This window comes from Astatotilapia calliptera, chromosome 23, assembly GCF_964374335.1.
Source record: "Astatotilapia calliptera chromosome 23, fAstCal68.1, whole genome shotgun sequence".
Taxonomy (NCBI): Eukaryota; Metazoa; Chordata; class Actinopteri; order Cichliformes; family Cichlidae; genus Astatotilapia; species Astatotilapia calliptera.
The window spans coordinates 28,085,832-28,112,874 of NC_137443.1; the positions used below are offsets into that span (position 1 = coordinate 28,085,832).

Here is a 27,043-nt window from a genome sequence, read left to right on the forward strand (position 1 = left end):
TATGAAAACAAATGCATAAATTACTATAAGAAGGGTGTTGCAAACTTTTATTTGTTTTTTTTTTTAACTTTCAAGGATTAGCAAACATCAGTGCTTTGGGTGTACAGTAACATACCTTTAAAAATACAATTTTTTTTGTTTATTTACGTTAATTGTTCATTTTACCCACCATTTTACATGAGAATGTGTCATTTTAGGCTGGAATGGATCAAGAAATCATTTATGGCCAAAGGGGACAAACATGCTTTAGATATATGTTTCTTTTATTGGAAGTCTGTGTACAAGAATAGGGAGGAGGGCAGGAAAAGAGGCAGTTTTGTTTGAATTTAAGTCCTGCAGGTGTCTTTTATTTGAAGAGGTGCTACATATGTTCCTGCTGACTGAAAAAATAAAAAACAAAACTGTGACAAACGGACACAAATTCAGGAATTTCTTTGAGCTTGGATCCAGCTTCATTTCATCTTTGGGGATTTGAAGACACTTAAAGTCCAGCTCACATGTGACACACACACACACACACACACACACACACACACACACACACACACACACACACACACACACGAGTATATTTACAAAAGCAATCACTGAATTTACATGTCACGATTTCATTTTTTAAAAACTGTACAGTAAAAAAAAGAAAAAAAAATCACTGCTTTGACCCGACGTCCTCTCCTCTACTTTGCTCCTAGGACTCTGACGTGGGTCGAATCCAGCTGGCAGGGACCCACTGTGGCTCGTCCTGCGCCCTCATCACTGCAGTCAGCAGCTCAACGCAGGAGTCCTGCAGCTCATTGTTGATGATCACATGATCAAAGAACTGCCAGTAGTTTGACTCAATCTTCCGTGCTGCTTCCTCCATCTCCTGGAAGTCTTCATCCTGATGAAGTAAAACCAAAGATAAGACTACTTCTACTGTATGAGTGGGAGGTCTCATAGGCCGATATAGATTTTGCCTATTCTAATTAAAACAGAAGAAGTCAAGTTGGGGGTAAAGAAAAAGTTCCTATAAAATTTGAGACCTCCCAAATCAAATCCCTTCCCTTGTGTGTACCAATATCTTTGTAATGCTCTATTGGATGAGAGCAATCACATGTGAATGTAAATAATTATCTTATTAGGAAAAAGAAATTTTTTTTCTCCAAATTAAGAGTGGACGTTTTAACCAGACAACTAAGCCCAGCGTCATACTTTGAATGGCCGGTTGACGTAGTAGTTGGTGGTGATGTACGAGTCCTGTCTTGTCTCCCTGAGGCGCTCCAGAGTCGGAGGCTTAACATAGATGACGAAGGCCCTCAGTTCGTGTGTCCTCACTGCCTGGAGGGCCTAAAGAAGGATATACAAATTTACATGAAAACACTTTTATTTATCTATTGGCTCTCTTTACTGTGTCTGAGTTGGACTTGCGTTTGGCTCAATGTCGATGACGCAGATCTTGCCGCTGTTTAAAACCTCCTTTGCAGACTCGATGCTGGTGCCGTACATGTTCCCTTTGTGCTCGCCGTACTCCAGAAACCTGCCGGACAAAAAAAAAGACAGAGACAGTGGGGCTAAAATCTATCGATTGTGGCTAAGCTCTCATCAGTTCCATCTACATTCCACAACTTCATTAATGTTTTAATGTGTGCAGACAGCTGTACCTGTTGTGATAAACCATGTTCTCAAAGACTTCTCGGCTGACGAAGAAATATTCTCTGCCAGATTCCTCATATCCTCTGGGTGCTCTTGTAGTGTCTGGAGAAGGAAAAAAGAAAAATCAACCATTTAATCTGATTATTACAGAATCTGAGACAAAAACACAAAGAGCCCAGAAAGAAGAGAATGCCTAGGATTTCTCAGGCAACTCTGCTTTTTAATAGTGTTTTTGAATTCAATTAAAAATTTTCATGATGTCTGTGACTGAAAAGATGATTACGTACATGGCACTGGTCCCTGGAAGATGTTTGGGTTCATCTCAACCAAACGCCTTCGAAGTTCATTCACACCTACACCAGACGGACCTGAAAAAGCACGCGCATGTTAATTGTTTGTATATACTTTCATTCAACTGCTTGTTATTGCATTAGGCATTTAGACATGATCCAGATGACCTGCTGAAGTTCAAACTGAGCATCAGAATTTTTATTGGCCAATGTTTATTGGCCAAGTATATGTGCAGACACATACAAGGAATTTGGTTCCGGTAGATGGAGGTTCTCAAGCACAGCAATGTAAATCACACACACACACACACACACACACACACACACACACACACACACACACACACACACACACACACACACACACACACACACACACACACACACGTGTCTATATATACATTACACATGCATACACAAAGAAGAGATAATATCCAGTTTGTCGCAGTTTTCTATGTGACTGCTTCAAGCTAATAGAAGGGCAACAATAACTCAAATAACCACTTGTTACAACCAAGTTATGAAGAGTTTAGAAAAATGTTGCCTGGTCTGAAAACGTGGATCCATCCTCCCTTTTTATCAGCAGTTCCAGCTCGTGGTGGAGGTGGTGTAACCGTATGGAGGACATTTTCTTGGCACACTTTAAGCCAGTAGTACTAATTGAGCATCATCATCATCTTATGGCTCCTTCCAGCGGGATAACACACCATTTCACACAATCATCTCATACTGGTTATTTGAACAGCACCAAATGTGTGGCGCTGTCATGTCAATGTGGGCCAAAATCTCTGAAGAGTGTTTCCAGCACCTTGTTGAATTATGACAGCTCTGAAGATAAAAGAGCACCCACCCCGATTCTATCAAGGTGTATCTAAAAGGCTTATGAGTGTAGATGTTTGGTAAGCTAAACTAAAGGACTGAAATGTTTTCTGTACCTAAGAGGACAATGAGGCGGTGTACATCCTCTGAGTGGCGCTGGTAACGAACCACCTCCTCATATGGACTGTTGAGGGCACTGTAGCAGCTGCTGGGGCAACGGGTGTTGCAGGACGGCTGGGTGGTGCTGTGAGCCCGCCGCCGACACAGACGCATGCTGCGCCTAAAGCCCGCTGATGAAAAAGAACAGATGTCAGTAGATAACCCTCAAAAATGGATCCACAACACACACAGAAACAGAACTAAACTCTAAATATACCAACAAGTTTGAGCAACATTATAAGATAAATAATTTGCTGCTCGAGAAGGCTTACCTAAATATATTCCTTCAATGTTGCTTCTAAAGTCATCCTCCTCTGGTTTGGATTTAAAAAAAAAAAAAACAGGACGTAACACGGTGAGACATGTGGAAAAAAGATCGGTAACAACAATAAAAGAGATGTAAAAAATACAGATATTTGCACACAGTGTAATTAAAAATAATTCTGCAAAACACAGTGAATAATGCAGAGCCACTCCTCATGGTTCAGACATCTTATCAGGATGCATCCTGGGTGCCTCCTACATGAGATGTTTCAGGAAAGGAATGGAGGCCCGGGACACACTGGGAAGATTACATCTCTGCAACAGCTAGTCTTCTGTGCATTTCAATTATTTTTATTTTAGGGTCAAATTACCTCCAAATGGTTTTGTTAATAATTTTTACTTGAAATTACTGAAAACTAAGCAATACCAGAGTCCAAGGATGCGTAGTAACCGTTAAAGTAATAACGTAGGAACTTTAAGTTGTAAATTTGCTATATATACACTTTTTTTCCCCTTTACATTAGATTTATTAGTTGTAAGTTGTTCCTGGGAAATCCAGATGATAGCCAATGTGTGTTGGTGGGGAGCGAGACAGAGATACACAGGATTGGATTTTATCTGTGACCTTAAATCAATCAAAGCAACTACATCAGCCCGCGTGTCCCATAAAGCCTCCACCCTAAAACAAAGTCTAAAATATTTCTGCAAATTCAAACAGTACTTGAGGGATTTATGATGCACTGCTGGATTAAAAGAAAAAGTCAGATAAGCATACATACAGTATTTAGTCTTTAGTGTGGTTCATGCCACAAAAACACTGGATCCTTCCCATTTCCCACAATGCAACACACCTGTTACAAATAATAACAGAGGATTTGTGCTACGATTATGGGTAGGGGTGGGTTTTTATAATCGATTTATCGATTAAAATTGATTCTGGCTTGGATAACGTGAAATCGATTCATTAAAATCCTGAATCGATGTTTTAATATAAATTTATTTTGCCCGAAATGCCAGAATCTCAGGTGAAACCTCAAAATTTCAACAACCGCCAAACAGCTAAGACAGTAAATGAGAGCAGGAACACGGATTCTGCACAGAGGTGTAAACACAAAACGCGGACCCGCGGATCAGAATCAGTGAGATGTGCCTTTCTCACCCGACGGCATGGACACGGTTGGGGCTGAAAGCTGACAGCTCACTGATTCTGATGTTTTGGCGGGTCCGCACTTTGTGTTTACGCCCTTTTTGCACTGATTCTAAAGCTGTTAGTTTTATCTCTCTCCAAACAATACTGACCAAACCAGCAGCAAAAGAAGAGCCAAACTGCGCTTCACATAAACATCGTCATGAATTCACTCTTACGGTTTTGCTTCCACCACGATAAAAATCACACTTCATGCACATCTCTCTCTCTCTCTGTACTTCAAGAACAGTTTCCCATCTAAAAATATGTTTTCTGCATTATTCGCTTGCTTGTTACGCACAAGTCTACCGTTGTTTACAGCGCTGTTGACCGCTGGTTTTTTTCGTTTTACATACTTCCGAAAAGAAAACCTAATTTCTGCCGTTCAATACTGAACAAATTTAAACTTTCTAAAATTATGCAAAATGCTCAGCCGTGTCTCTAATAAAACCGCTGTAACTTCAGAGGTAATGTTCATATGTTGATTAATGGTTTTCTTTTGTTTTTGATGTACTGCAGAATATTTTTATAAAATCCCAGGCCAGAAAAATCACCTTCATGTTTTTCTGTGTTTTATCTTCAGCTACTTTGACACAAAGGCATCTGCTGTGATGCTCACACCTTTGATAAAGTCTTACGAGGTTCAGCTTCCTTTTTATAGATACAAAAATATGTAAATGTACTGATCTGAATTATAATATTTCTGACTGTCAAAATTTCCCAGATTCAAATCAAATTGAATTGAATCGAATCGATTTGGGACCTTGTGAATCGGAATTGAATCGATTCTAGAAATCAGTGACGATACCCAGCCCTAGTTATGGGGTACTTTGCAAGCTGCTTTGTGTCAATGTTTTATGCTTACACTTGATTTTCTTTGCTTTTCCAGTGCTACTATTAAATATTATGTTGAAAAATTCGTACCTCTGTTAAAACCAGTTTTACATTGAAATATAAATCTCACAATTTATGGCCTAATTTGTTTTTCCTATAAACACCTGCGAAGGCAGTATCACGGGATATACCACACTTTCAATCGCAAAACTCAACTATCTTTCAATCGCAAAAACTAAACCAGTTTAGTGTCGGTGACTGTTACATGTGCCTCGCTGAGCCAGCACATTAACTACCATGTTTTTCTTTTTTCTGTCATTGTTAATAATCTGAAGGTCAGCTGCATATATAAAGCCAGATGCAGCTATGCTATGGGCCGCTCTTTCTCTCTCTTCTATCAGCATCAACCTTTGGCTTTAGTTGCTGTTTGAAATTTGCTTTGGTGAGTTGGGAGCAACAGCAATCAAACTGATGAAGCGTTGTGAATTTGCTTCAGTTTTTCTTATTTGCTTTCTTTGGGAGAAATTATTTTTGTATTATTTAAAAATTCTTAGACTTGCTACTCAAATGTTTCTCTGAGCCATGGATGTAAGAACTAACATTTTTGGGGGCTAGTCCGGGATTCAACTTAAACCTCTTGCACCCAGGCTGAGAGTCATATCCCTAGGTCAGAGTGGAGGAACAGAAAGAAGCATAATTTCAAAGTGCATTTTGGGTAAACTTTCGCTGGTCATATCACCATATGGGCTAGATGGCTGCTCAAAGCAAGCTGGAGCATATGAAAAGGTCTCCTTTTTATCTACCATTTAATGCTAGGCTCATCTTTTTGTAAAAATCTTGATTATTTTTTATGTAATGACTCCAATAAAAGCCCTACACACTAAAATGTCAAACATGAAAAAAAGAAAGCATGCAAAATAATACAGTGCATCACTTTGACCTGAAATCAACCAAAGCAACTGCGTCAGCCTCCATTTCCCAGATGTAAATTACTGGAAAGTCTAAATTACCTCTGCAAATTAAACAGCACTTCAGGGATTTATGATGCACTGCTGGATTAACAGAAAAAAAAGTCTGCGGCAGAAGAGAAACCCCGGCGATAAGCTACAAAAACACCAAATGCTACATTTCTTAAAATGCAACACACCAATTATAAAACAGAGGACCGTTATGCTCATATTTTGTGTTTCTATACTGGCTCCTGCACTATTGAATTTTATTGTTTTAATATATGATTTAATATCAGTCCAAGTAAGAACATGTGACCTATCTCCATAACAAGTCAGGAGGTCTGCTCTTTTAATTAAATTAAATTAAAGAAATGTATAAATTTACTCTTGTGAGGCAGATAAGAACACAATTCTTTAAGCTTTTCTCACCTTCTCTGAGCTCCTCTGACATTTCCCCATCAGGCAGCAGGAACGTTTGGAAAAGAAACAACAACAAAAATTTCCTTTGAAGGGCACGAAACAAATTCAGGGACAGAACGGATTACATCAGCAAAGACTTACCTACCAGAATCAAATGCCTCCTCGTCTATCGGGGCAGGAAACACAAACAGACACAAGTTAAAGACAGAGAAGCAAAGACGTTTTTGTGTGGTTAGTTAGTTTGTGTGTAAAAGATGAATAAAAGGCACATTACACAGTAAATGGAAGGTAAAGGTTTACCTGCTTCCACACATTTGTCATCAATCGCCATTAAGTCTTCCTCTGTGGTTGGAAAAACAGAGATAATTAAGGTCAGATCAGTTATAGAACGATTCAAGTTTGATTAAGTTTAATGTAGTCTATTCTTACCTTCCTCTACAGTGCTCACTTCAGTAAGCATGGAGCAGAACACAAAGAAAACTCATCTGTGAAGCTGTAAAGCAGTGACTTTAATGATGATTAAAAGAAAACCTGAGCGCACTCACAGGTCTGAATGCAGGTGTGTGGCTGGTAAGGCTGTGACCACCAGAACTCCCTCTGCTTCCTGTGACAACAAGCAGAAACAGAGTAAGATGAGACAACTTTTATGCCACCTGTAAAATATTATGAGATGTCAAAAAAGACATTTCTAGGTGATGCTCCCAAATTATATATGAGATAGATATATATATATATATATATATATATATATATATATATATATATATATATATATATATATATATATATTCACATTATATTTGATTTTTCACTTCATTTATGACTCCAGGAAACAATTTCCTGAGGAGTAAATGATCTAAATTACTCGTTTTAAGTCTCACTGAATACATTCAATACATGTCCCTTTTCAGTCTGATTCAGTTCAGATTCCTTGCTCAGCATTTGATTGTACTAGAGGTTACTATAAAGAGTTGGCTGCTCAGTATACTTTGCTTTAACCCAAACTAGGATCACAAATATTACTGCTAGCCAGCTAGCCTTAAGCATTAGCTGATAAGCTCCATCCATCCAGTCATCTGGATATGTCAAACAACAAAATCTAAATCAGATATTTAAAGCTTTAAACCCAGTGGAAGAGCATTTCATTATTATTTAAAGTCTCACTTTTATCACTTGTTTATGCAGACATGGCCATCCTTGAATAAGCCAAATATGAATTTTGTTTTTTCATGTAATCCTAACCTGATAAAGGACATACTGTTGCACTTCTGAGGTTATACATTGTAGGACATAACAGAGAGTCATCTGGTCTTGTTGCATGATCAGTTTCAGCCAAGCTTCAGCTGTCAGACAGATGCCCTCACATTTGATTCTAGAATACTTTGATATACAGAGGAAGTCATGGTCAATCACTGCAATGTGCCCAGGACCACAATCTTACCAAGAGTTGACATCCCAGCAAAAAAACACATCACATAACTGAATGCTCCAGACCGGCAAACTGCCAACATTTCTGCTTTCAAAGAGGTGCTCATACTTGGGGAAGATCAGTTAAAGCAATTGTATTTGATTATCAGCACCTGGGTGCTAATTACCCTCCTAATTATGGAAGCAGTAGACTGTACTTAGTTTTTCACACACAGCTTCTCTATTTTGGCTTGAATTTCTGTTAAACAAATAAACATACAGTGTAATATTTATGTCATATTTCATGCTTTATCTGAACTTGTATTTATCTCATTTTAAAGACCTGGTAAGCATCACAACATTTCGATCATGTCTGGACATATAATAGCAAGAAAAAGAGGTCAGTTTTACTAAATTAGAAAATCCTCAGGCCCGAAATGAGACAGTGCAGCAGTCAATTCAAGAAAAACAAGCTGAAGAGGCCAGTGTTACCAAACAAGTAGCTCTTAAGGGCCAAAGTCAGAATATGTCAGAGGAAAAGCCCCAAAAGGAAAATGAAAAGAAAAATAAGCAGATATTATAGTATGTTAGTTGTATATAAATTTGTCCTCAGCTCCATTCTGCAACCCATCAACTGGTTGCGGCAGATGGCCGCTCCTCTCTGAGCCTGGATCTGCTGGAGGTTTCTTCCTTTTTAAAGGGAGTTTTTTGTCCCCACTGTTGCCAAGTGCTTGCTCACAGGTTTTCTTTCTTCTTCTTTTAATCAGTTCAGTTTAATTAATTTGTATCTCAATACTGTTAAATTGAATTGAACTGAATTAAAGATGACTTTTAGGAGATGGAATTGAATGAATCAGGGAATTTTAACACCTTACCCATAAAAATGACCAAACAGCAAAATGAAAGCCTATTACATGCAGTCCAAGATTGGAAGAACATGCTTAAAAGAACCATATCTGACCGTTTGAGGAGGTTGGTGGAGGGGATGAGGCCAGCACATGCTGTGCTGCTGGGTAGTTTCTTTGCCTGCCACCAGAGGGCATCTGTCTGGTCCACAATCTCCAGGATGTCGCCTCTTCTGAAGCTCATGCCGGCATCGGCGCAAGGGATGGCCGGGTCCTGCTGAGGGCTGTAGTCAGTCATGGCCCGTACGTATAGCTAGTAAAGAGAAACACACAAAATAGGGGTAAATATTTTTTATGTGAACAGAGACAATAATAATGGAGCTGTGGTAAAAGACTCACCATGGTCTGGTTGTGGACCGGCCTTTCTGTGATGGGAATGACTTTAAACATAATGGTGCCATGCGACCGAGCTTGCTGATTGGTTGTAAGAAAACAAAATGGAGCATGAACAGAACCAATGTTGGATGCAAACAATACACAACAGCAAGAGCACATTTTATTTGATGAACAAATGACCCACCACAACTTGGATAACTTGCTCAGGCTCCATCCCGTCCACAGGAAAACCGTTCACCTCTATGATCCGGTCCCCTGCATGGAGTAGACCTATGTACACACAAACACAAACATGCATTACAGGGAGTGCAGAATTATTAGGCAAATGAGTATTTTGTCCACATCATCCTCTTCATGCATGTTGTCTTACTCCAAGCTGTATAGGCTCGAAAGCCTACTACCAATTAAGCATATTAGGTGATGTGCATCTCTGTAATGAGAAGGGGTGTGGTCTAATGACATCAACACCCTATATCAGGTGTGCATAATTATTAGGCAACGTCCTTTCCTTTGGCAAAATGGGTCAAAAGAAGGACTTGACAGGCTCAGAAAAGTCAAAAATAGTGAGATATCTTGCAGAGGGATGCAGCAGTCTCAAAATTGCAAAGCTTCTGAAGCGTGATCATCGAACAATCAAGCGTTTCATTCAAAATAGTCAACAGGGTCACAAGAAGCCTGTGGAAAAACCAAGGCGCAAAATAACTGCCCATGAACTGAGAAAAGTCAAGCGTGCAGCTGCCAAGATGCCACTTGCCACCAGTTTGGCCATATTTCAGAGCTGCAACATCACTGGAGTGCCCAAAAGCACAAGGTGTGCAATACTCTGAGACATGGCCAAGGTAAGAAAGGCTGAAAGACGACCACCACTGAACAAGACACACAAGCTGAAACGTCCAGACTGGGCCAAGAAATATCTCAAGACTGGTTTTTCTAAGGTTTTATGGACTGATGAAATGAGAGTGAGTCTTGATGGGCCAGATGGATGGGCCCGTGGCTGGATTGGTAAAGGGCAGAGAGCTCCAGTCCGACTCAGACGCCAGCAAGGTGGAGGTGGAGTACTGGTTTGGGCTGGTATCATCAAAGATGAGCTTGTGGGGCCTTTTTGGGTTGAGGATGGAGTCAAGCTCAACTCCCAGTCCTACTGCCAGTTTCTGGAAGACACCTTCTTCAAGCAGTGGTACAGGAAGAAGTCTGCATCCTTCAAGAAAAACATGATTTTCATGCAGGACAATGCTCCATCACACGCGTCCAAGTACTCCACAGCGTGGCTGGCAAGAAAGGGTATAAAAGAAGAAAAACTAATGACATGGCCTCCTTGTTCACCTGATCTGAACCCCATTGAGAACCTGTGGTCCATCATCAAATGTGAGATTTACAAGGAAGGAAAACAGTACACCTCTCTGAACAGTGTCTGGGAGGCTGTGGTTGCTGCTGCACGCAATGTTGATGGTGAACAGATCAAAACACTGACAGAATCCATGGATGGCAGGCTTTTGAGTGTCCTTGCAAAGAAAGGTGGCTATATTGGTCGCTGATTTGTTTTTGTTTTGTTTTTGAATGTCAGAAATGTATATTTGTGAATGTGGAGATGTTATATTGGTGTCACTGGTAAAAATAAATAATTGAAACGGGTATATATTTGTTTTTTGTTAAGTTGCCTAATAATTATGCACAGTAATAGTCACCTGCACACACAGATATCCCCCTAAAATAGCTAAAACTAAAAATAAACTAAAAACTACTTCCAAAAACATTCAGCTTTGATATTAATGAGTTTTTTGGGTTCATTGAGAACATGGTTGTTGTTCAATAATAAAATTATTCCTCAAAAATACAACTTGCCTAATAATTCTGCACTCCCTGTAAAAAAGATATCAGTTTTTCATTTCATGTTTTCTTTAGTTTTGTTAACTTTTATGTGCTTTAATCTACTGTAGTTTATCTTGTTTGTAATACACTAAAACCTCAACGAAAATATGATCAATATATTGTTATAATCAATAACAAAAGCAATCAAATTTAAGCACAACTTGTCATTTAAAAGCTTACAGGTCCAATCGCTGCCTGTCAGAGCTTCTTTAGTATACTATATAACCAGTGTGGATGTTTTAAACTTGTCTAAAGTTACATTTCTTTTCATGGTAAAGGTAAAAGCCACATGAGGATGTGTCTGTAACCAGAAGAAGAAAGTCCTGTCTGCATGAACAAAAACTTTGTCCAACCCAACCAGTCCATGTCTCTGGTTCTGAACCTTTTATTTTGTTAGGATTGTCTTATAAATGCTCCCAAAATGGGACAAAAACAAATATAGACGTACACTGCATGGACAAAAGTACGGGGCCACACCTTTTACTATTTGAATTCAGGTATTTTGAGTCCCATTGGCACAGGTGTCTAAAATCAATCACCTAGCCATGCACCCTGTCTTTATGATAACTGTAGAGCTCCAAATCTCCTCCAGCATTAACATCAGCACAAAACCTATGAGCTTCATGGCTGAGCAGCTCCTGTAGATTTAATGTGGAGATGGCCCAGCCCTTTTGCCCATATAGTATAAGCTTTGGGTCTGAAAAGTGATGCCAAAGCAGAAATACGAGAAACCTGCATTTTTTTCCCCTAATGGTCAGCAGGGGGAAGCTTCTCTGGAAGCAAAGATCCATCCCTTTGTCTAGGAGTGCAGACCCTACCCCCCACCTTATTCATGACCTCAGTAAAAAGTTCAACATGATTCTAATTTTGTCTTCACTTGTGAAAACTACATAATAAAGAAAGGTAAAGTTACTGTCTTATGGACCAAAAAAATCTCAACCTGAAGCTCCTCAAATCAATAGATGAGATCCATGTTTTATATAAAGTGCTTGATTGCAACTAGCACTAGAATTTGGAAGCAGATTGACCAGGAAGATTTTTTTTTGTCTTCCTACATGAATCATCCCAACATTGAAAATGAACACAATCAGATGGTCTGTGTACATCTGCAGAATAAAGAGTGCAAGATGAAGTTAAAGCCCCAAAACAGATGTTTGCAAACAATTTGTCCTCAGCACCAGCACAGAAAGTTCAGTTTTGCATTAATGCATAACTTTAAGCTCTACGTGTCAGATGTTTTCCAGTGTAGATCGTCACTGATGTTTTCTTTTAGTCTGGCACTAGGCTTAATCTAGGAATCCTCCAGTAAAAGTCTAGAGTTAAGATTAGAGTTAGGGTTTACTCATCTAAACAACAGACATTAGCTATAGGGGGTTAAACGGGGGTAAAAAAAAGAAGAAAAAGGGCTCACCACTGCGATCCGCAAGCCCTCCGTGAATCACCCGAGCTATAAAAATCTCTCCTGTGATCTCGTTTCTTTTTATAGTTGCTCCCTGAGAAAGACGAAATGAAAAAACAGAATAAACAGTTGCTGCCAGGTCAGATAAATGAAGATAAAATGGACAGATGTGGCTCTGATGGATATGCAAGAATAGACTTGAAGGTTTAATTCAGGCCTAAATAACGTAATAGTGACACAAGCGAAGGGAAACTGGAGCTGATTTGCCACAGATGAAATGTAATGAAACAGACAAAAGAAACATGAACTACCACTGTTTGCAGGGTAGCCACGGTGCTCCTACAAAGGACCCAAAGAAGGCCACTTTCTGGACAGCTCTCATGTCGCCTTCTTCCTCTTCTTTTTCTTCCGCTGGTTTGAGCGACCTCCTTTCAAGGGACTGAACTTCTCATCAAACAGGCCATTTGTAAGCTGATGTTTGGATGTTTCCAGATCAGTGTGGCTGTGCTTCTTCTGTGCCACAGGAGAGTTTTTTGATTTCACTGTGTCCCAGGGAGATCCACGACAAGACGGAGACTGGCAGCTGCCCAACTGGGAGGTGGAAGGAGGGTCCAAGGAGCTGCTGAGGGAGCTGGAGGAGGAGCTGAAGGAACATGGGGACTGGTGCCCTTGAGGCTTTTGAGTTGGGCTTTTCTTCAAAGTGCCTTCCTGCTCAGCAGCTTTAAGGGTGTTTACTTCAGATCTGGTGGCTGTGAGGAGTGTCTGCAACCGGTCCACAACCTGCGTGAGGAGGAGCAAAGCCTGCGAGTTGTCCTGCACTGTCACCGACATGTGCTCTGTGGCTGCTGCCATCCTCTCCCCAAGGAGCTTTATGTCTTTGGTGCTGCTCTCCATGGAGCTGGCGGCCAACTGTACAGTCATCCTCAGCTCGTCCAGACTCTCCTGTTTGACGAGCTCCACGGGCGGCACCTCCAGTATGCGGTGAGGCCGCATGGGGCTGGGTGGGGCTGTTCGGATGCAAGGGCTTTTAGTTCTGAACCTTGGAGACAGGCCTGGCTGGAAGTAATCATGCATGCTGAGACATGGTGGAGTCATGGTCAAACGTTGGGGAAATGGTGATGGAGCACCAGTGGACTGTCCTACTTCGTACTCGTCTCCACTGTTGAGCTCGTCCACGTCTCCAATGAGAAAACAGACATTATTAATCCATGAGTGAATGGGATGGATGAATGGATGAAGACAGTGCAATTAGAAGTGATGAAGAACCAGCTTGTTTTCCAAAAGCATCTTAGAGGTTGAAATAAAAGCAGTTCAAAGATGCACTCATTGGAAAACAAGGCCCAGATCTTTCCTTACCAATCAGGACCGAACTGCAGACTGAAGGTGCAGAGCGATTTGACCTTTGCTCCCACAACATGTTGGAGTAACAAACTCTGCACTGGCACATCGGCGTGCTGCAGCACACCTGGCAGCCAGTCAAAGGCTTACATTGTGGTAACGGGTATGGTCGAGCCTCTGTCAGGTGATGCATTGGCTCGGTTGGCGGGTAGCTTCCTCTCCGGACTCTGCACCATGACGAATCATTTGCTTTTAGCATCCAACTCTGAGCTGAGGGGTTCTGGACCCCGAACCCTGTCCCTCTGTGAAGCTTCTGTCGGGTCAAACGCCTCAAGGTGTTCAAGTGATGGCGGATCCCCCCTCTGGGGCTTTTTGCACAGGGAGGACAAGCATTGGGCAACAGCTTGCCAACTTTGTGGTGGTTGCAAAGCTGTGAGACAACAGAATCATGTTCCACTCGGATAAAGCAAGGTTTGAACTAGTAATCATTTGCATGCATTTAAGACATATAGAAAAAGATGATAAATTAGCATCAGATGTCTCCTAACTGTCTTGTTTCCTTTCTATTCCAGTGGCTTTTGCTCTTCGAAATTTATCTGTAGCATCAACAGACAATTATACAAATGACAGATTATGAATCAAACATCTGCTCTCTGTCATCTGTTTGACTTATTTTGAGTTGGCCAAAAACCCAACATATTAAAATATTCAGGAGCATCTGCCTATATACGCAGTCCTGAAAAAAAGTAACTCCTTCATGGTCCAGATTAAAGAGTCAGGTTTCCTGCTTCTCCACATGATTTTGGTTTTATATCCACTTCTGCATCCACCTAAAATACAATGAACTTTTTGTAAGTTCAAAAGTATGTGGATGCCTCTATTTAGGTCATGCACTGCACACAACAAACAAAGCAGCACTTTCAAAATGAAGCCAAAGCTTAAAGTGGTAACTGGAGCAAACCCCAAAGACTCCTATGTAAGTTATCCAGCATTAAATCAGAAATAAATATGTTTAAAATAAACTGTTTTGGACTCTATCCCTTCATAATAAGAGTACACAAAAATAACTCTGCCCTCAAAACCTACTTGTGTTTGCTTTAGACACTAGCAGATTGCTGGAGTTGGCCATAGTTTGCATGGAAGACACTGACCATCATCCAGTGACGTATTTTGAAGATGAAGGGTCTCTGTTGCAAGTTTGTGCTGCACTCTTCACAGCCTGCAGCCAATTAGCAAGTATTTAGTGAATGTTTGTTAGCGTCTTCTATGCAACCTACAGCCAAAGCCAAAGCTATCAAAAGGGGGTTTAGGTGCAGCACCATGTTCCTATTTGCGACCAGTTTCTCCTAGACACAGCCAGAGACTTCCCCCTGGTTGGGGGACTGACTGGCCATAGTTACGTTGAATTAATATTTAATTTACATACTTTCTTCTTTGATTTGAAAACTGAAAGGTTTTGATTTTCCTCGTCCCAGTAAGCTTGTTAATTAAGGAGATAATAATAAATTAGATTCATACCTAACAAAAGATTTTTGCCTCATTAAAAGCTTGCTTAGTTCCTAAACAGCTGGTCTACTGATGTTCTACTCAGCTCAGAACCATCTGTACAAACCAGATTTCATTTGCCTGTTGAGGAGGTATTAGCTCAGGAATCTCACCAGTGGCTGTTTATTCTTCACCAGGCAGACGATCCGGGTGGCCTCCTCATCGTCCGGCAGGTCTTCTGGCATTGGGGGCAACACCGGCTCATAGTCCTTCAGAGCTATTGTATCATGAGCCGAAAGAAGGGCCTTGATGGAAAACAGACAAACCAGACTGAGACTAAGAACAGTAACAATTAACAGTAGCAAATAACAATAGAAAAGACACAGGTACATATGTAAGTCTAGTTACATTTAAATCATAGTTTCACTAATACTATAGTTCACTAATGAAATACAGAAAAGAAATGTTGGGAATTTTCAGTTGGATTCAATGTCATTTATATAGTGCCAAATCACAGCAACTGTTCCCTCAAAGTGCTTTGTACTTGTATTTTATTGGATATTGTAAGGTAAACACCCCACAATATCAGAGAGAAAAGCTCAACAATTCAACTGAAGGCTTTTTCAGGGAAGTTTTAGAACAGCCTGATAAAAATCGAATGCAATAGTCTGGCCTAGAAGTAATATATGCATGAATGTGCAGAACCACATACAGGGAGTGCAGAATTATTAGGCAAGTTGTATTTTTGAGGAATAATTTTATTATTGAACAACAACCATGTTCTCAATGAACCCAAAAAACTCATTAATATCAAAGCTGAATGTTTTTGGAAGTAGTTTTTAGTTTATTTTTATTTTTAGCTATTTTAGGGGGATATCTGTGTGTGCAGGTGACTATTACTGTGCATAATTATTAGGCAACTTAACAAAAAACAAATATATACCCGTTTCAATTATTTATTTTTTACCAGTGAAACCAATATAACATCTCCACATCCACAAATATACATTTCTGACATTCAAAAACAAAACAAAAACAAATCAGCGACCAATATAGCCACCTTTCTTTGCAAGGACACTCAAAAGCCTGCCATCCATGGATTCTGTCAGTGTTTTGATCTGTTCACCATCAACATTGCGTGCAGCAGCAACCACAGCCTCCCAGACACTGTTCAGAGAGGTGTAACGTTTTCCCTCCTTGTAAATCTCACATTTGATGATGGACCACAGGTTCTCAATGGGGTTCAGATCAGGTGAACAAGGAAGCCATGTCATTAGTTTTTCTTCTTTTATACCCTTTCTTGCCAGCCACGCTGTGGAGTACTTGGACGCGTGTGATGGAGCATTGTCCTGCATGAAAATCATGTTTTTCTTGAAGGATGCAGACTTCTTCCTGTACCACTGCTTGAAGAAGGTGTCTTCCAGAAACTGGCAGTAGGACTGGGAGTTGAGCTTGACTCCATCCTCAACCCGAAAAGGCCCCACAAGCTCATCTTTGATGATACCAGCCCAAACCAGTACTCCACCTCCACCTTGCTGGCGTCTGAGTCGGACTGGAGCTCTCTGCCCTTTACCAATCCAGCCACGGGCCCATCCATCTGGCCCATCAAGACTCACTCTCATTTCATCAGTCCATAAAACCTTAGAAAAACCAGTCTTGAGATATTTCTTGGCCCAGTCTGGACGTTTCAGCTTGTGTGTCTTGTTCAGTGGTGGTCGTCTTTCAGCCTTTCTTACCTTGGCCATGTCTCTGAGTATTGCACACCTTGTGCTTTTGGGCACTCCAGTGATGTTGCAGCTCTGAAATATGGCCAAACTGGTGGCAAGTGGCATCTTGGCAGCTGCACGCTTGACTTTTCTCAGTTCATGGGCAGTTATTTTGCGCCTTGGTTTTTCCACACGCTTCTTGTGACCCTGTTGACTATTTTGAATGAAACGCTTGATTGTTCGATGATCACGCTTCAGAAGCTTTGCAATTTTGAGACTGCTGCATCCCTCTGCAAGATATCTCACTATTTTTGACTTTTCTGAGCCTGTCAAGTTCTTCTTTTGACCCATTTTGCCAAAGGAAAGGACGTTGCCTAATAATTATGCACACCTGATATAGGGTGTTGATGTCATTAGACCACACCCCTTCTCATTACAGAGATGCACATCACCTAATATGCTTAATTGGTAGTAGGCTTTCGAGCCTATACAGCTTGGAGTAAGACAACATGCATGAAGAGGATGATGTGGACAAAATACTCATTTGCCTAATAATTCTGCACTCCCTGTATTTGTTTGTAATGTGCATTGCCTGGTCAAAAACGACTCCAAGATTGCTCTCAGTGTTACTGAAGGCCAAGGTAATGTCATCCAGAGTCAGCATCTGGTTAGCCACCACATTTCTGGGATTTTCAGAGCCTAATAGAATAACCTCAGTTTTATCTGAATGTATAAGCTGGGCCCTATTTCAGGAAGCCGGTTTAGAAAACTCAGAGTGAAAAACGATACTCAGGGTTGAGTAACCCCGAACTGTCCAACTCGGAATATTCGGTTTCAGAAAGGCTGATAACAATTAGTTCAGTCAACGCGGAGTTGCTTTAACCCCAAGTTAAGCGCGCGCACGAGGATACATAAAGCCCTGATTAGTGGAGCACAGATTAAGCGAGTCACCATGGAGACGGAGGGAAAGAAGGCGCGGTCAATGTATTTTACAGTGCTTGAGGCCGAAATTCTGATGGCAGCATATGGCGATAACATGCAAATTCCGCGGAAAAAAAGTAACACAGCCTCAGCTGCAAAAGAAAGGGAGCATGCATGGCAAAACATAGCCGACAGAGTCAATGCGTGAGTGTTAATTTAAACATTGATCTAGGGATTTCCACCCATTTAACACGTTATTTATTATATTTTATTTTATTTTTTATTTCATACATTTTATTTTGTGATGTGATGTGAGCGCAGGTGCAACCCAACAGGCCCCAAACGTTCCTGGCAGCAAGTAAAAATTAAATATAAAAATATAGTCCAAACAGGTAAGGTGTAATTGTATTATGAGCCATAGTGCTTGGTCTGTTTGTCCGATGTAAATCAATTGCAGTTAGAGGCTACATTAATTTTCTTTCTGTAAGCACTTATTGAAATTATCTGAGCACATTACAAGTACATATTTGCTTTCTCTGTATGCTCAAATGTGACCCGTCATAGCCAACAGAAAAAAAAAGCGGAGGCCTGAAAAACAGGTGGGGGTCCTCCACCACCACCACTCACAGAGGCTGAGCAGTTGGCTTCCACATTTGTGATAATATTGGCAGCATCACATATGATCTTCACAGTGCAGAGAACACAAATTAGCATCCATTACTATAATGAAATAATTTGTTAGTTTGACATGCTACAGGGAACTATGTACCTGTACATTAATGCTGTGGAAAGACTTCCTGTTCACATAGTCTCCTTCATTTACTGAAGGAGCAATGATTGGAATGTGAGTGCCATCTGTACAGCCAATCACGCCTGGGAACCGTGAGAATAAATGTAAAATTTAAGTAGTAGTTCAAGTATCACCACATCATAAATTAAGTTTTGTTCATCCTGATACCTGCAATTTTGTGGAATCCCTCTTTGATAAATCTTGTGGGTCTATGACCGGGGAACACCACAGACGAGTACAGGAGACGTTTCAGTGCAACTGTAACATTCCTGACTGCCCGACAGACGGTAGCCTTGGAAACGTGCTCAGCGTCACCAATATTATACAGAAAGCTCCCGTTTGCAAAAAAACGAAGTGCAATACAAATAATATGTACAGAACTGAGAGGATGTCCGCGATGTGTCACATGAGCAATATTAGGCCTGAGGATGTTATCCAAATAAATTATAGATTGTGCTGAAAAACGGTAACGTTCACACAGAAAATCATCAGGAAATGATAAAATGTCTGAACGCGCTCTAATCACTCTCTCCCGGTGGAGAGCTCTGCGGAGAATTTGGGCTTCAACATCTACTGGCTCTTCAGGGAAGGGGCACGCCATGTCTGACACTTCCTACAGTCAGGTTTCCGACAAAGAGGCGGAGAAGGTCAGGGTTAGTTGAAGTAAACCTGCTAGGGGGCAGGTTAGCTTCACGGAGTGTGTCGTCATAGTGACTCACTCAGAATTAATCTAAACTCGCTTTGTGAAACCGAAAACCCAGAGTTTTCGTTAACTCATGGTATACTTACTCAGACTTTGCACTAAACCGGCTTCCTGAAATAGGGCCCAGGACATTAGAGATTATCCAAGCCTTTATATCTTTAACACATTTTTGCAGTTTAACTAATTGGTATATGTTATCTGGCTTCATGGACAGATAAAGATGGGCATCATCTGCATAGGAATGAAAATGTATGCTACACCTTCTAATGATACTGCCTAAGGGAAGCATGTATAATGTAAACAGAATTGGTCCTAGCACAGAACCCTGTGGAACTCCATAATTGACTTTAGTGTGTGAAGAGGACTCTCCATTTACATGAACAAATTGGAGTCTATTAGAGAGATATGATACAAACCCCTGCAGTGCAGTACCTGTAATACCTACAGTGTGCTCTTAATCGCTGTAAGAGAATATTATTGTTGACAGTATCGAACACTGCACTGAGCAGGACAAGCACAGAGAACAATAACAATGACTATGATGTACTATGATGAGATCTTAATTCCCACTGCTTTGTAATCCATTATTGTAAATTTAAATTATTTAATTATTATTATTACAGATGATCAGACAAAGAGGGTTTTCAGGGCCACTAATAAATGCTCAGCTTCTATGCCATATGTAAGATCCAGAATGTGGTGGGTGGGCTCTTTTCCATGTTAAGAGAAGGCATCTGAGTCTAATAATAGACTGAATTGAGGCTGTCATTTTCAGCATCTACATAAATGTTAAAATAAGCCATAATAATTATTTTATCTGAGCTGAGCACAAAATCAGATAAAAGTCAGATACCGTAGAAACTCTAAGTAAGGATCAGAATGATGATAAATAACAACAAATAAAACTTGTTTTTGAGTTTTCCAGCGGGATTACAAGGCTAATGAATGAAAGCTTGCTACTCCTCCTCCTTGGTCTGTGCTTCGAAGATTCTGACAGTATGACTCAGGGGTGTTGATTTATTTAAACCAACATAATCATCAATGACACTCCCCCTTTTTAATCAAAATATGCACTAAACATGAGTACATGAAAATTTAACTACAAAAAAATAGGATTTACGGATATGCCTGAGCTACAATGGGCCTTATAGGCCCTTAACCTCTTCTGTACGTCAACGTGAAACCAATAGTGGTTTATTAACCTGCAGGTGTGGCTGTCGCAGAAGATGGTACAGCTCTTTGGCCTCTTCAGAGCAACTTGGTAAGGACCTGATATCAATCAGCAACTATAAAGACAGAAACATTCAATATCTTTAAAAAAAAAAAACCCCAACCAAACAACATTTGGACATGATAACTACATTAAATTGTTTTGGAAGATGAACCTCAAGCGAGAGTCCCGAAGAGTAATCCAGAGCTGGTGCAGGAGAATCTCTTAGATATCTTTGCAAACACTCATAAACCTGAAAACAGTCAAGTAATAAAAACAAATATCAAAACTACAGTGAATGAGGAAACATCTGACCTTAGATACTCTGAGGGAGGCATGCAGTCCTGTGATAAACAAAGTACACCCGTATGATTCAGCAGCTTGTAGAACCACCCCTTGATCTCCCTGCAAAGCCTACTGACACATTTTACCGTCTCTTAACTAAAACAAAGGAAATTAGCAGAGGACATTTAGGCTTTGCATTTACTTTAGATTACATTACCTGCATTTTGTATTTTATGTTATTTGTATATAAATCTGGTGTAAGTCATCTTTCCTCATATAAGATAAGATGTAAGATTTTGGTGCATGATCCAAAGTACAGGGTGGGCCATTTATATGGATACACCGTAATAACATGGGAATGGTTGGTGATATTAAAGTCCTGTTTGTGGCACATTAATATACATCAGGGGGCAAACTCCTCAAGATGGGTGGTGACCATGGTGGCCATTTAGAAGTTGGCCATCTTGGATACAACTTTTGTTTTTTCGCTAGGAAGCGGGCCATGTGACACATCAAACTTATTGGTAATGTTACAAGAAAAACAATGGTGTGCTTGGTTTCAACGTAACTTTATTCATTCATGAGTTATTTACAAGTTTCTCCTTGTTCACAGCTATTGACATGTCAAAGAGGTTAACACATCTGGTGAACACAGTAACCGGGTCATTGCAGCAGATTTCAATGCAAGACACCCTACGAGACCACCCATCTCCCATGCTACAGTTAGCAAACTGCTTGCTAAGTTTGGTGAAACTGGTTCAGTGTTGGATTTGCCAAAATGTGGACGCAAGAAAACTGTCACTAATGAAGAAACATCAGTGGCTGTCCTAGCTTCATTCAGCAAGAGCCCACAGCGTAGCACTCGCCGCATGTCACTGGAGAGTGGCATTAGTCGAACATCCCTTCGGCGGATATTAGCTACTCACAAATGGCACCCTTACAAACTCCAGCTACTGCAGCATCTCAACGAGGATGACCCAGATCGGCGCACAGAATTTGCAGAATGGGCAAAACAAAAATTGGAACAGGACCCTCAGTTCAGTGATGAGGCAAACTTTTATGTGAATGGTGACGTTAACAAACAAAACCACCGCTATTGGTCTGACACTAACCCACATTGGATGGATCCCTCCAAGACTGTTGGAACAACAAAAGTGATGGTTTGAAGTGGTATATGGGGTACAACGATAGTGGGTCCATTCTTCATCAATGGAAACCTCAAGGCCACTGGATATTTGAAATCGCTACATGATGATGCGTTTCCCTCTTTATGCACTGAAGCTGGCACGTTCCCTGAGTTTTTCCAGCAAGATGGTGCACCACCACATTATGGGTGCCCGGTCCGAGCATTCCTAGATGAACAGTTTCCTGGAAAGTGGATTGGTCGTCGTGGGCCAGTTGAATGGCCCCCAAGGTCTCCTGATCTGACACCCTTAGACTTTTATCTTTGGGGTCATCTGAAGGCAATTGTCTATGGTGTGAAGATACGAGATGTGCAGCACCTGAAACTACGGATACTGGATGCCTGTGCTGGCATTTCTCCTGCGGTTTTGCTATCAGTGTGAAGAGTGGGAGAAGAGGGTTGCATTGACAATCCAACACAATGGGCAGCACATTGAACACATTTTCTAAGTGGTCAGAAACTTGTAAATAACTCATGAAAGAATAAAGTTACGTTGAAACCAAGCACACCATTGTTTTTCTTGTGACATTACCAATAAGTTTAATGTGTCACATGGCCCTCTTCCTATTGAAAAAACAAAAGTTGTATCCAAGATGGCCGACTTCTAAATGGCCACCATGGTCACCACCCATCTTGAGGAGTTTGCCCCCTCACATATACTAATGTGCCACAAACAGGACTTTAATATCACCAACCATTCCCATGTTATTACGGTGTATCCATATAAATGGCCCACCCTGTATAATGAGGAACGCTGAAAACTAACCGCTGAAACCAGGATTTTTAATTCTGTTTTTCAAGTTTTCAGACCTTGAGAAGTGACTGCAGCCAGGCGGCGTTAAGCAGACTGTGGAGGATCTCTGCTCCGTCGATGTCCTGACTCACAGACTGCCTCACCTCCTCTATGACGTCAGACAGGATCTGACGCAAACCTGCAGCACAAACTCAGACACGTTAGCAGAAGGCTGAATCTGTGGTTAACGTGTGTAAGCACATTATCATTAGACCATAAAACACTCCTACTGACCGTGTTCTCCCAACTCACAGTGCGGATTTAACACCTGAGCCTCCACCGCCTGCCTCATGGTTACAGAAAGCTTGACCTTTGACCCTGACCACCTGCTGCTGCTCGCCAGGACGGGCAGTAACCTGGAGAAAAATCAGTTTATTATAAGATTTGTGCAAAAGTATCCTGAAATATTAGATCAGACGATTCATAGAGCTAGAGCTTTTTAAGGTGGAGCTGATTGAGTTTTAACTCTTTATATTCTGTATATTATATCCCTTACATATATGGAAACCTTAAACCACTTAGTATTGATAATAATAACAATTATTATGATAATAATTATTACAATAATTATACAACATGTGAAGTAAAAGCAGACTTTGTTCCTCAGAGCTACCGAGGACTCAGCAGGGTGAAGGAGAGGGTCTGCAGGTTTAACAGGTGGTCATTTCACCAGTTTGAGCATTGCACGGTCTGATCTTAGGGTGAATTTTACCCCAACACCCTGATTTATAGAAGCACTCACACTTATTAATTATTCAGTCAATCAAGTGCATTTGATTAGCAGCATCTGGCTGACAGGATGACTTACTCTGATGTTTTAGGCTTCATTAGCTCTGAAGTTGCTGCAGCTTGTGGCGTTTGTCTAGTTTTGCATTGTGTTTTTGTGTCTTACTAGTCTGTACAAAACACCATCTGAGCCTTTGACTCTCACGTTTCTACTCAGATAATGAAACAGTTGCGTTGAAACCTCTATAAGCCTGTTTTTATTTAGTGCAAAAATATCAGGAGTGAATAAAAGAGCTCCATCAGCTCCATCTTATCCAGGGATTTTACAACTAGCAGCTACATCTGGTGTAATCTTTTTCACCGCAGTTACCCTGGGAGGTCTAAATACTCCTAACCCTCAAGCCTAAGCTATAACAAAGTAGTTCTTTGCAAAAAGATGGCAAAATTTAGTTTCTTTCCAAAAAAAAAAGTGCATTTTTTTTCCTTTTTTCAAAAACATGAAAGCTAAGGTGACAGTCAGACTTCACAGGGTTTAAAAAACAAATCAGGGGTTCAGTAATCCAGAGCATCCATGTCCTCCTGCATTAACTCCAAAGTTTGAGAACCGCTGCACAAAACAATAGCATGCGCCGATTTAAACGAGCTCAGATTTATTCTCTTGTCACTCGAGTCTCATGAAAACCGCTGACATCTGTCACGTCATGAGCGGCCGGGTCTTTGAAAAGATTTTAAAAAGCAAGAAACGTCACAAGGTCTGCTGGTACAGCTTTAAAAGATGAGCTTCACTTCTTAACATCCACCAGATCACCCACAGCTATTTTAGGGTTAGGGCTAAAAAGTCAAATATTCAGAAAGAAAAGAAAAGAAAAGAAAAGAAAACAACAAATAGTTTATTTGAGTGAATCTGAAGTCTTGTTAAATGTTTATTGCTAAAACTGAGCTCTGGCACAGAAAAGAGGTTTGCATTAAAAAAAAAAGACAATACAGATGTACTAATAACACTACAACAACTCCAACTGCCTTCAGTTTACTGTGACTTCCCTGTATAGAGTCTACGATATCCCTAGCTCTCCAAGTGAAGTACATGAATATTTAGACAGTACCATCCATCAGGAAGGAAACACACCACATCAAACGTGGCTATAGTAAGATTTACGCCTTTCTTACCTAACCCAGATATGCATGAATTGGATGTCCTTTTACCTTCAGACTTGCTTTAACTCTTCCTGGCACAGCATTGATTCTTTTGTTGCCCAAAAAATAAGTCCAAGTTGCTGGAAACTTTTGGACCATGTTGAAATGACAGCATCAAACAGTTACTGCTGATTTGTTGGCTGCACATCCATGATGCCAATCTCCTCCTCTCCTCCAGTTTGAGATGATTTTGAGCTTTGTGACATGTTGTGTTATCCTGCTGGAAGCAGCCATCAGAATATGATAAACTGTGTCAAAAGGTTGATTCTGTTCATCTGGACATAGCGTTTTCAGTGGGAGAAACGTTTCCCCAACCTATATGATCAAGGAACTGACCTCCCAGCCCATTGTTCATTCAGTGGGCTGGTTTCAGTCATTATGCAATGAACTGTTTATAAGATTTTTGTTCTTTTGTTAGTTTTGTCACAGTTTTTCTGTCAGAGTTAGAGGTGGACATTAGATGGACATTAAATCAGCCCTGAACCGACATGGGTCACAGGTGATCTGGTGGATGTTAGAAGGTTAAAGATTTTAAATTTGTCACTTTTAAAAGGTCCGCAGATGCCCTACACTGTACAGCAGCCTAACAACCAAAAACCATAATGTCAAAATTTGACAGAAGCACAAATACATGCAGCACCCTTTTCATTCCCCAAAACGTTCGATGATGCTGGTCTTTAGGTGATTTCATCGTCTACATGCATGACATTAAAACCTTTCTACACACATAATCAGGTTCAGACTTGATTTGTTCAAACTTTCAGTTAATTTGCAAAACATCTGTGAAACGTGCAGTTAAAACTTTTAGGACCACATTTATGAGCATGCAGAGGTGCAACCACAGCTCCAGCAGCCAGCGCGAACAGGATCAGTGCTTGAAGGCACACCTGACAGCAGCTGCCAATACAGAGTTTATAAATCATCTCAATATTGACACGAATAATAAAACCAAAGAATAATGCTGAGAGGAGTTTTTTGCCTTCGTTTCCCCAATATGTCTGTAAATACTCACATAGCCACTGTGAGGGTGAAGTTAGTGAAAGGGTGAGGGTAGACAGACGTGACAGAGCAAATAGCTGCTGGAAAAGTGGATATTTTTAAGGAATAAACCAGTAGGATCTCCTCAAGGAGTAAACACCTATCCGGGATGATCCCTGTGGCCTTCCTCCAATCCAAGCCCTCCTCTCTTCAAACAAATCAACCCTGGTGAAGCTTACCGCTACACCTGCAGCCTCGAGGACTCCTCGCGCCGTCACCCTCCTCCTGCCGGTGTCAGCTCCAGCACAGCAGCAGGTAAATGTTTATATGATGGGAAAATATTCCCAGGAGAGCAGACAGAGCGCTACGCTTTCATCGAGCTGAACGGGAGAGAGAGAGAGAGGGAGGGAGGGCTGTAATCCCTCCCGATCCCACTTAATCCCAGGCAAGTGAGCCGCCTGCCTCTGGCCACCGGAAACCTGTTCCTCCCTCACTGGCTGGCTGGTTGCTGCTGAGCTGCCAAATCTTCTTAACTTTTTCAGCTTCTATCAACACACACGGAGGAGGGCTGAAAGAAAAGGGAGAAGCAGTTACTTCAAGAGAAACGAGAGAGTTTATGGATGTTACATTGCACTTTTTCTACAATAAACCATCGGGAAAGTCAACAAAGGACACAGAGGTAGCAGGTTTTAAGGCTGAAAAAGACCTAAAAGAGTAATTAAAGAATCAGATAGTCTTCCTCACCAGCTGGGGGAAGAAAAAAATCTGGCAGGAGTGAATATAATCTCCTGATTGGTAATCCAATTCCTACTGAAAATCAACAAGATCTCCCCTCCCTCCACATGAAAACAGGTCTAAGGCATCTCATTGTACCCAAAACACTGAGATTATTGTTTAAGGATCTGGATACGCCGGATGGATTTTCCCCCTTCCAGCAGAAAAAAAAGAGCAGTGATGCCAGTGGGATTTATTGAGCCACCCTTGACATGCAACAAGCTCTTTTTGACCTGTAAAAAAGGAACATCTGTTATTAAAAGTGAAAATCTTCTCAAAATACCTTCCAACTATGACCTTTCCTACAAAAACAGTTATAGTGAGTAACTGTTTAAGAAGTACTGAAAAAAGACAGTTTAGACTCCAATTTGCTTAAGTGAAAGTACAAAAGTATATATTTTTATACTTGACAATGAAGTACCTAAAACAAAATACCTCATTAGACACATCCACAAGTATGAACCATAATTATTAATTTTTTAAAGTC

At 40.8% G+C, this 27,043-nt stretch overlaps 1 protein-coding gene across 4 annotated transcripts; it reads right to left on the reverse strand.

Annotated features, from left to right (window-relative positions):
• Window positions 1-33: 33 nt before the first annotated feature.
• mpp4b (MAGUK p55 scaffold protein 4b) lies at window positions 34-26,344 on the reverse strand. 4 transcript variants are annotated; one of them, XM_026159760.2, is made up of 22 exons: window positions 26,022-26,215; window positions 23,137-23,240; window positions 22,902-23,023; window positions 20,799-20,876; window positions 20,616-20,699; window positions 15,467-15,598; window positions 12,483-12,564; window positions 9,387-9,472; window positions 9,206-9,280; window positions 8,923-9,119; window positions 7,100-7,158; window positions 6,984-7,001; window positions 6,855-6,896; window positions 6,700-6,720; window positions 6,564-6,578; window positions 3,173-3,214; window positions 2,858-3,031; window positions 1,920-2,000; window positions 1,641-1,734; window positions 1,408-1,516; window positions 1,192-1,326; window positions 34-880 (listed from the first exon to the last, which is right to left on the reverse strand). In XM_026159760.2, the coding sequence occupies exons 2-22, from the start codon at window positions 23,174-23,176 to the stop codon at window positions 689-691; spliced, it is 1,878 nt and encodes a 625-aa protein (XP_026015545.2). In that variant the 5' UTR covers window positions 23,177-23,240; window positions 26,022-26,215; the 3' UTR covers window positions 34-688. The 4 variants fall into 4 exon arrangements, 2 of the variants coding, with proteins under 2 accessions (XP_026015545.2, XP_026015544.2); XM_026159759.2 differs by having other exon boundaries at window positions 23,119-23,240; XR_003271290.2 differs by lacking the exons at window positions 34-880; window positions 1,192-1,326; window positions 1,408-1,516; ... (9 more) ...; window positions 8,923-9,119; window positions 9,206-9,280 and adding exons at window positions 12,785-13,648; window positions 13,827-14,238 and having other exon boundaries at window positions 9,414-9,472; window positions 23,119-23,240; window positions 26,022-26,344.
• Between the last annotated feature and the right edge of the window lie 699 nt (window positions 26,345-27,043).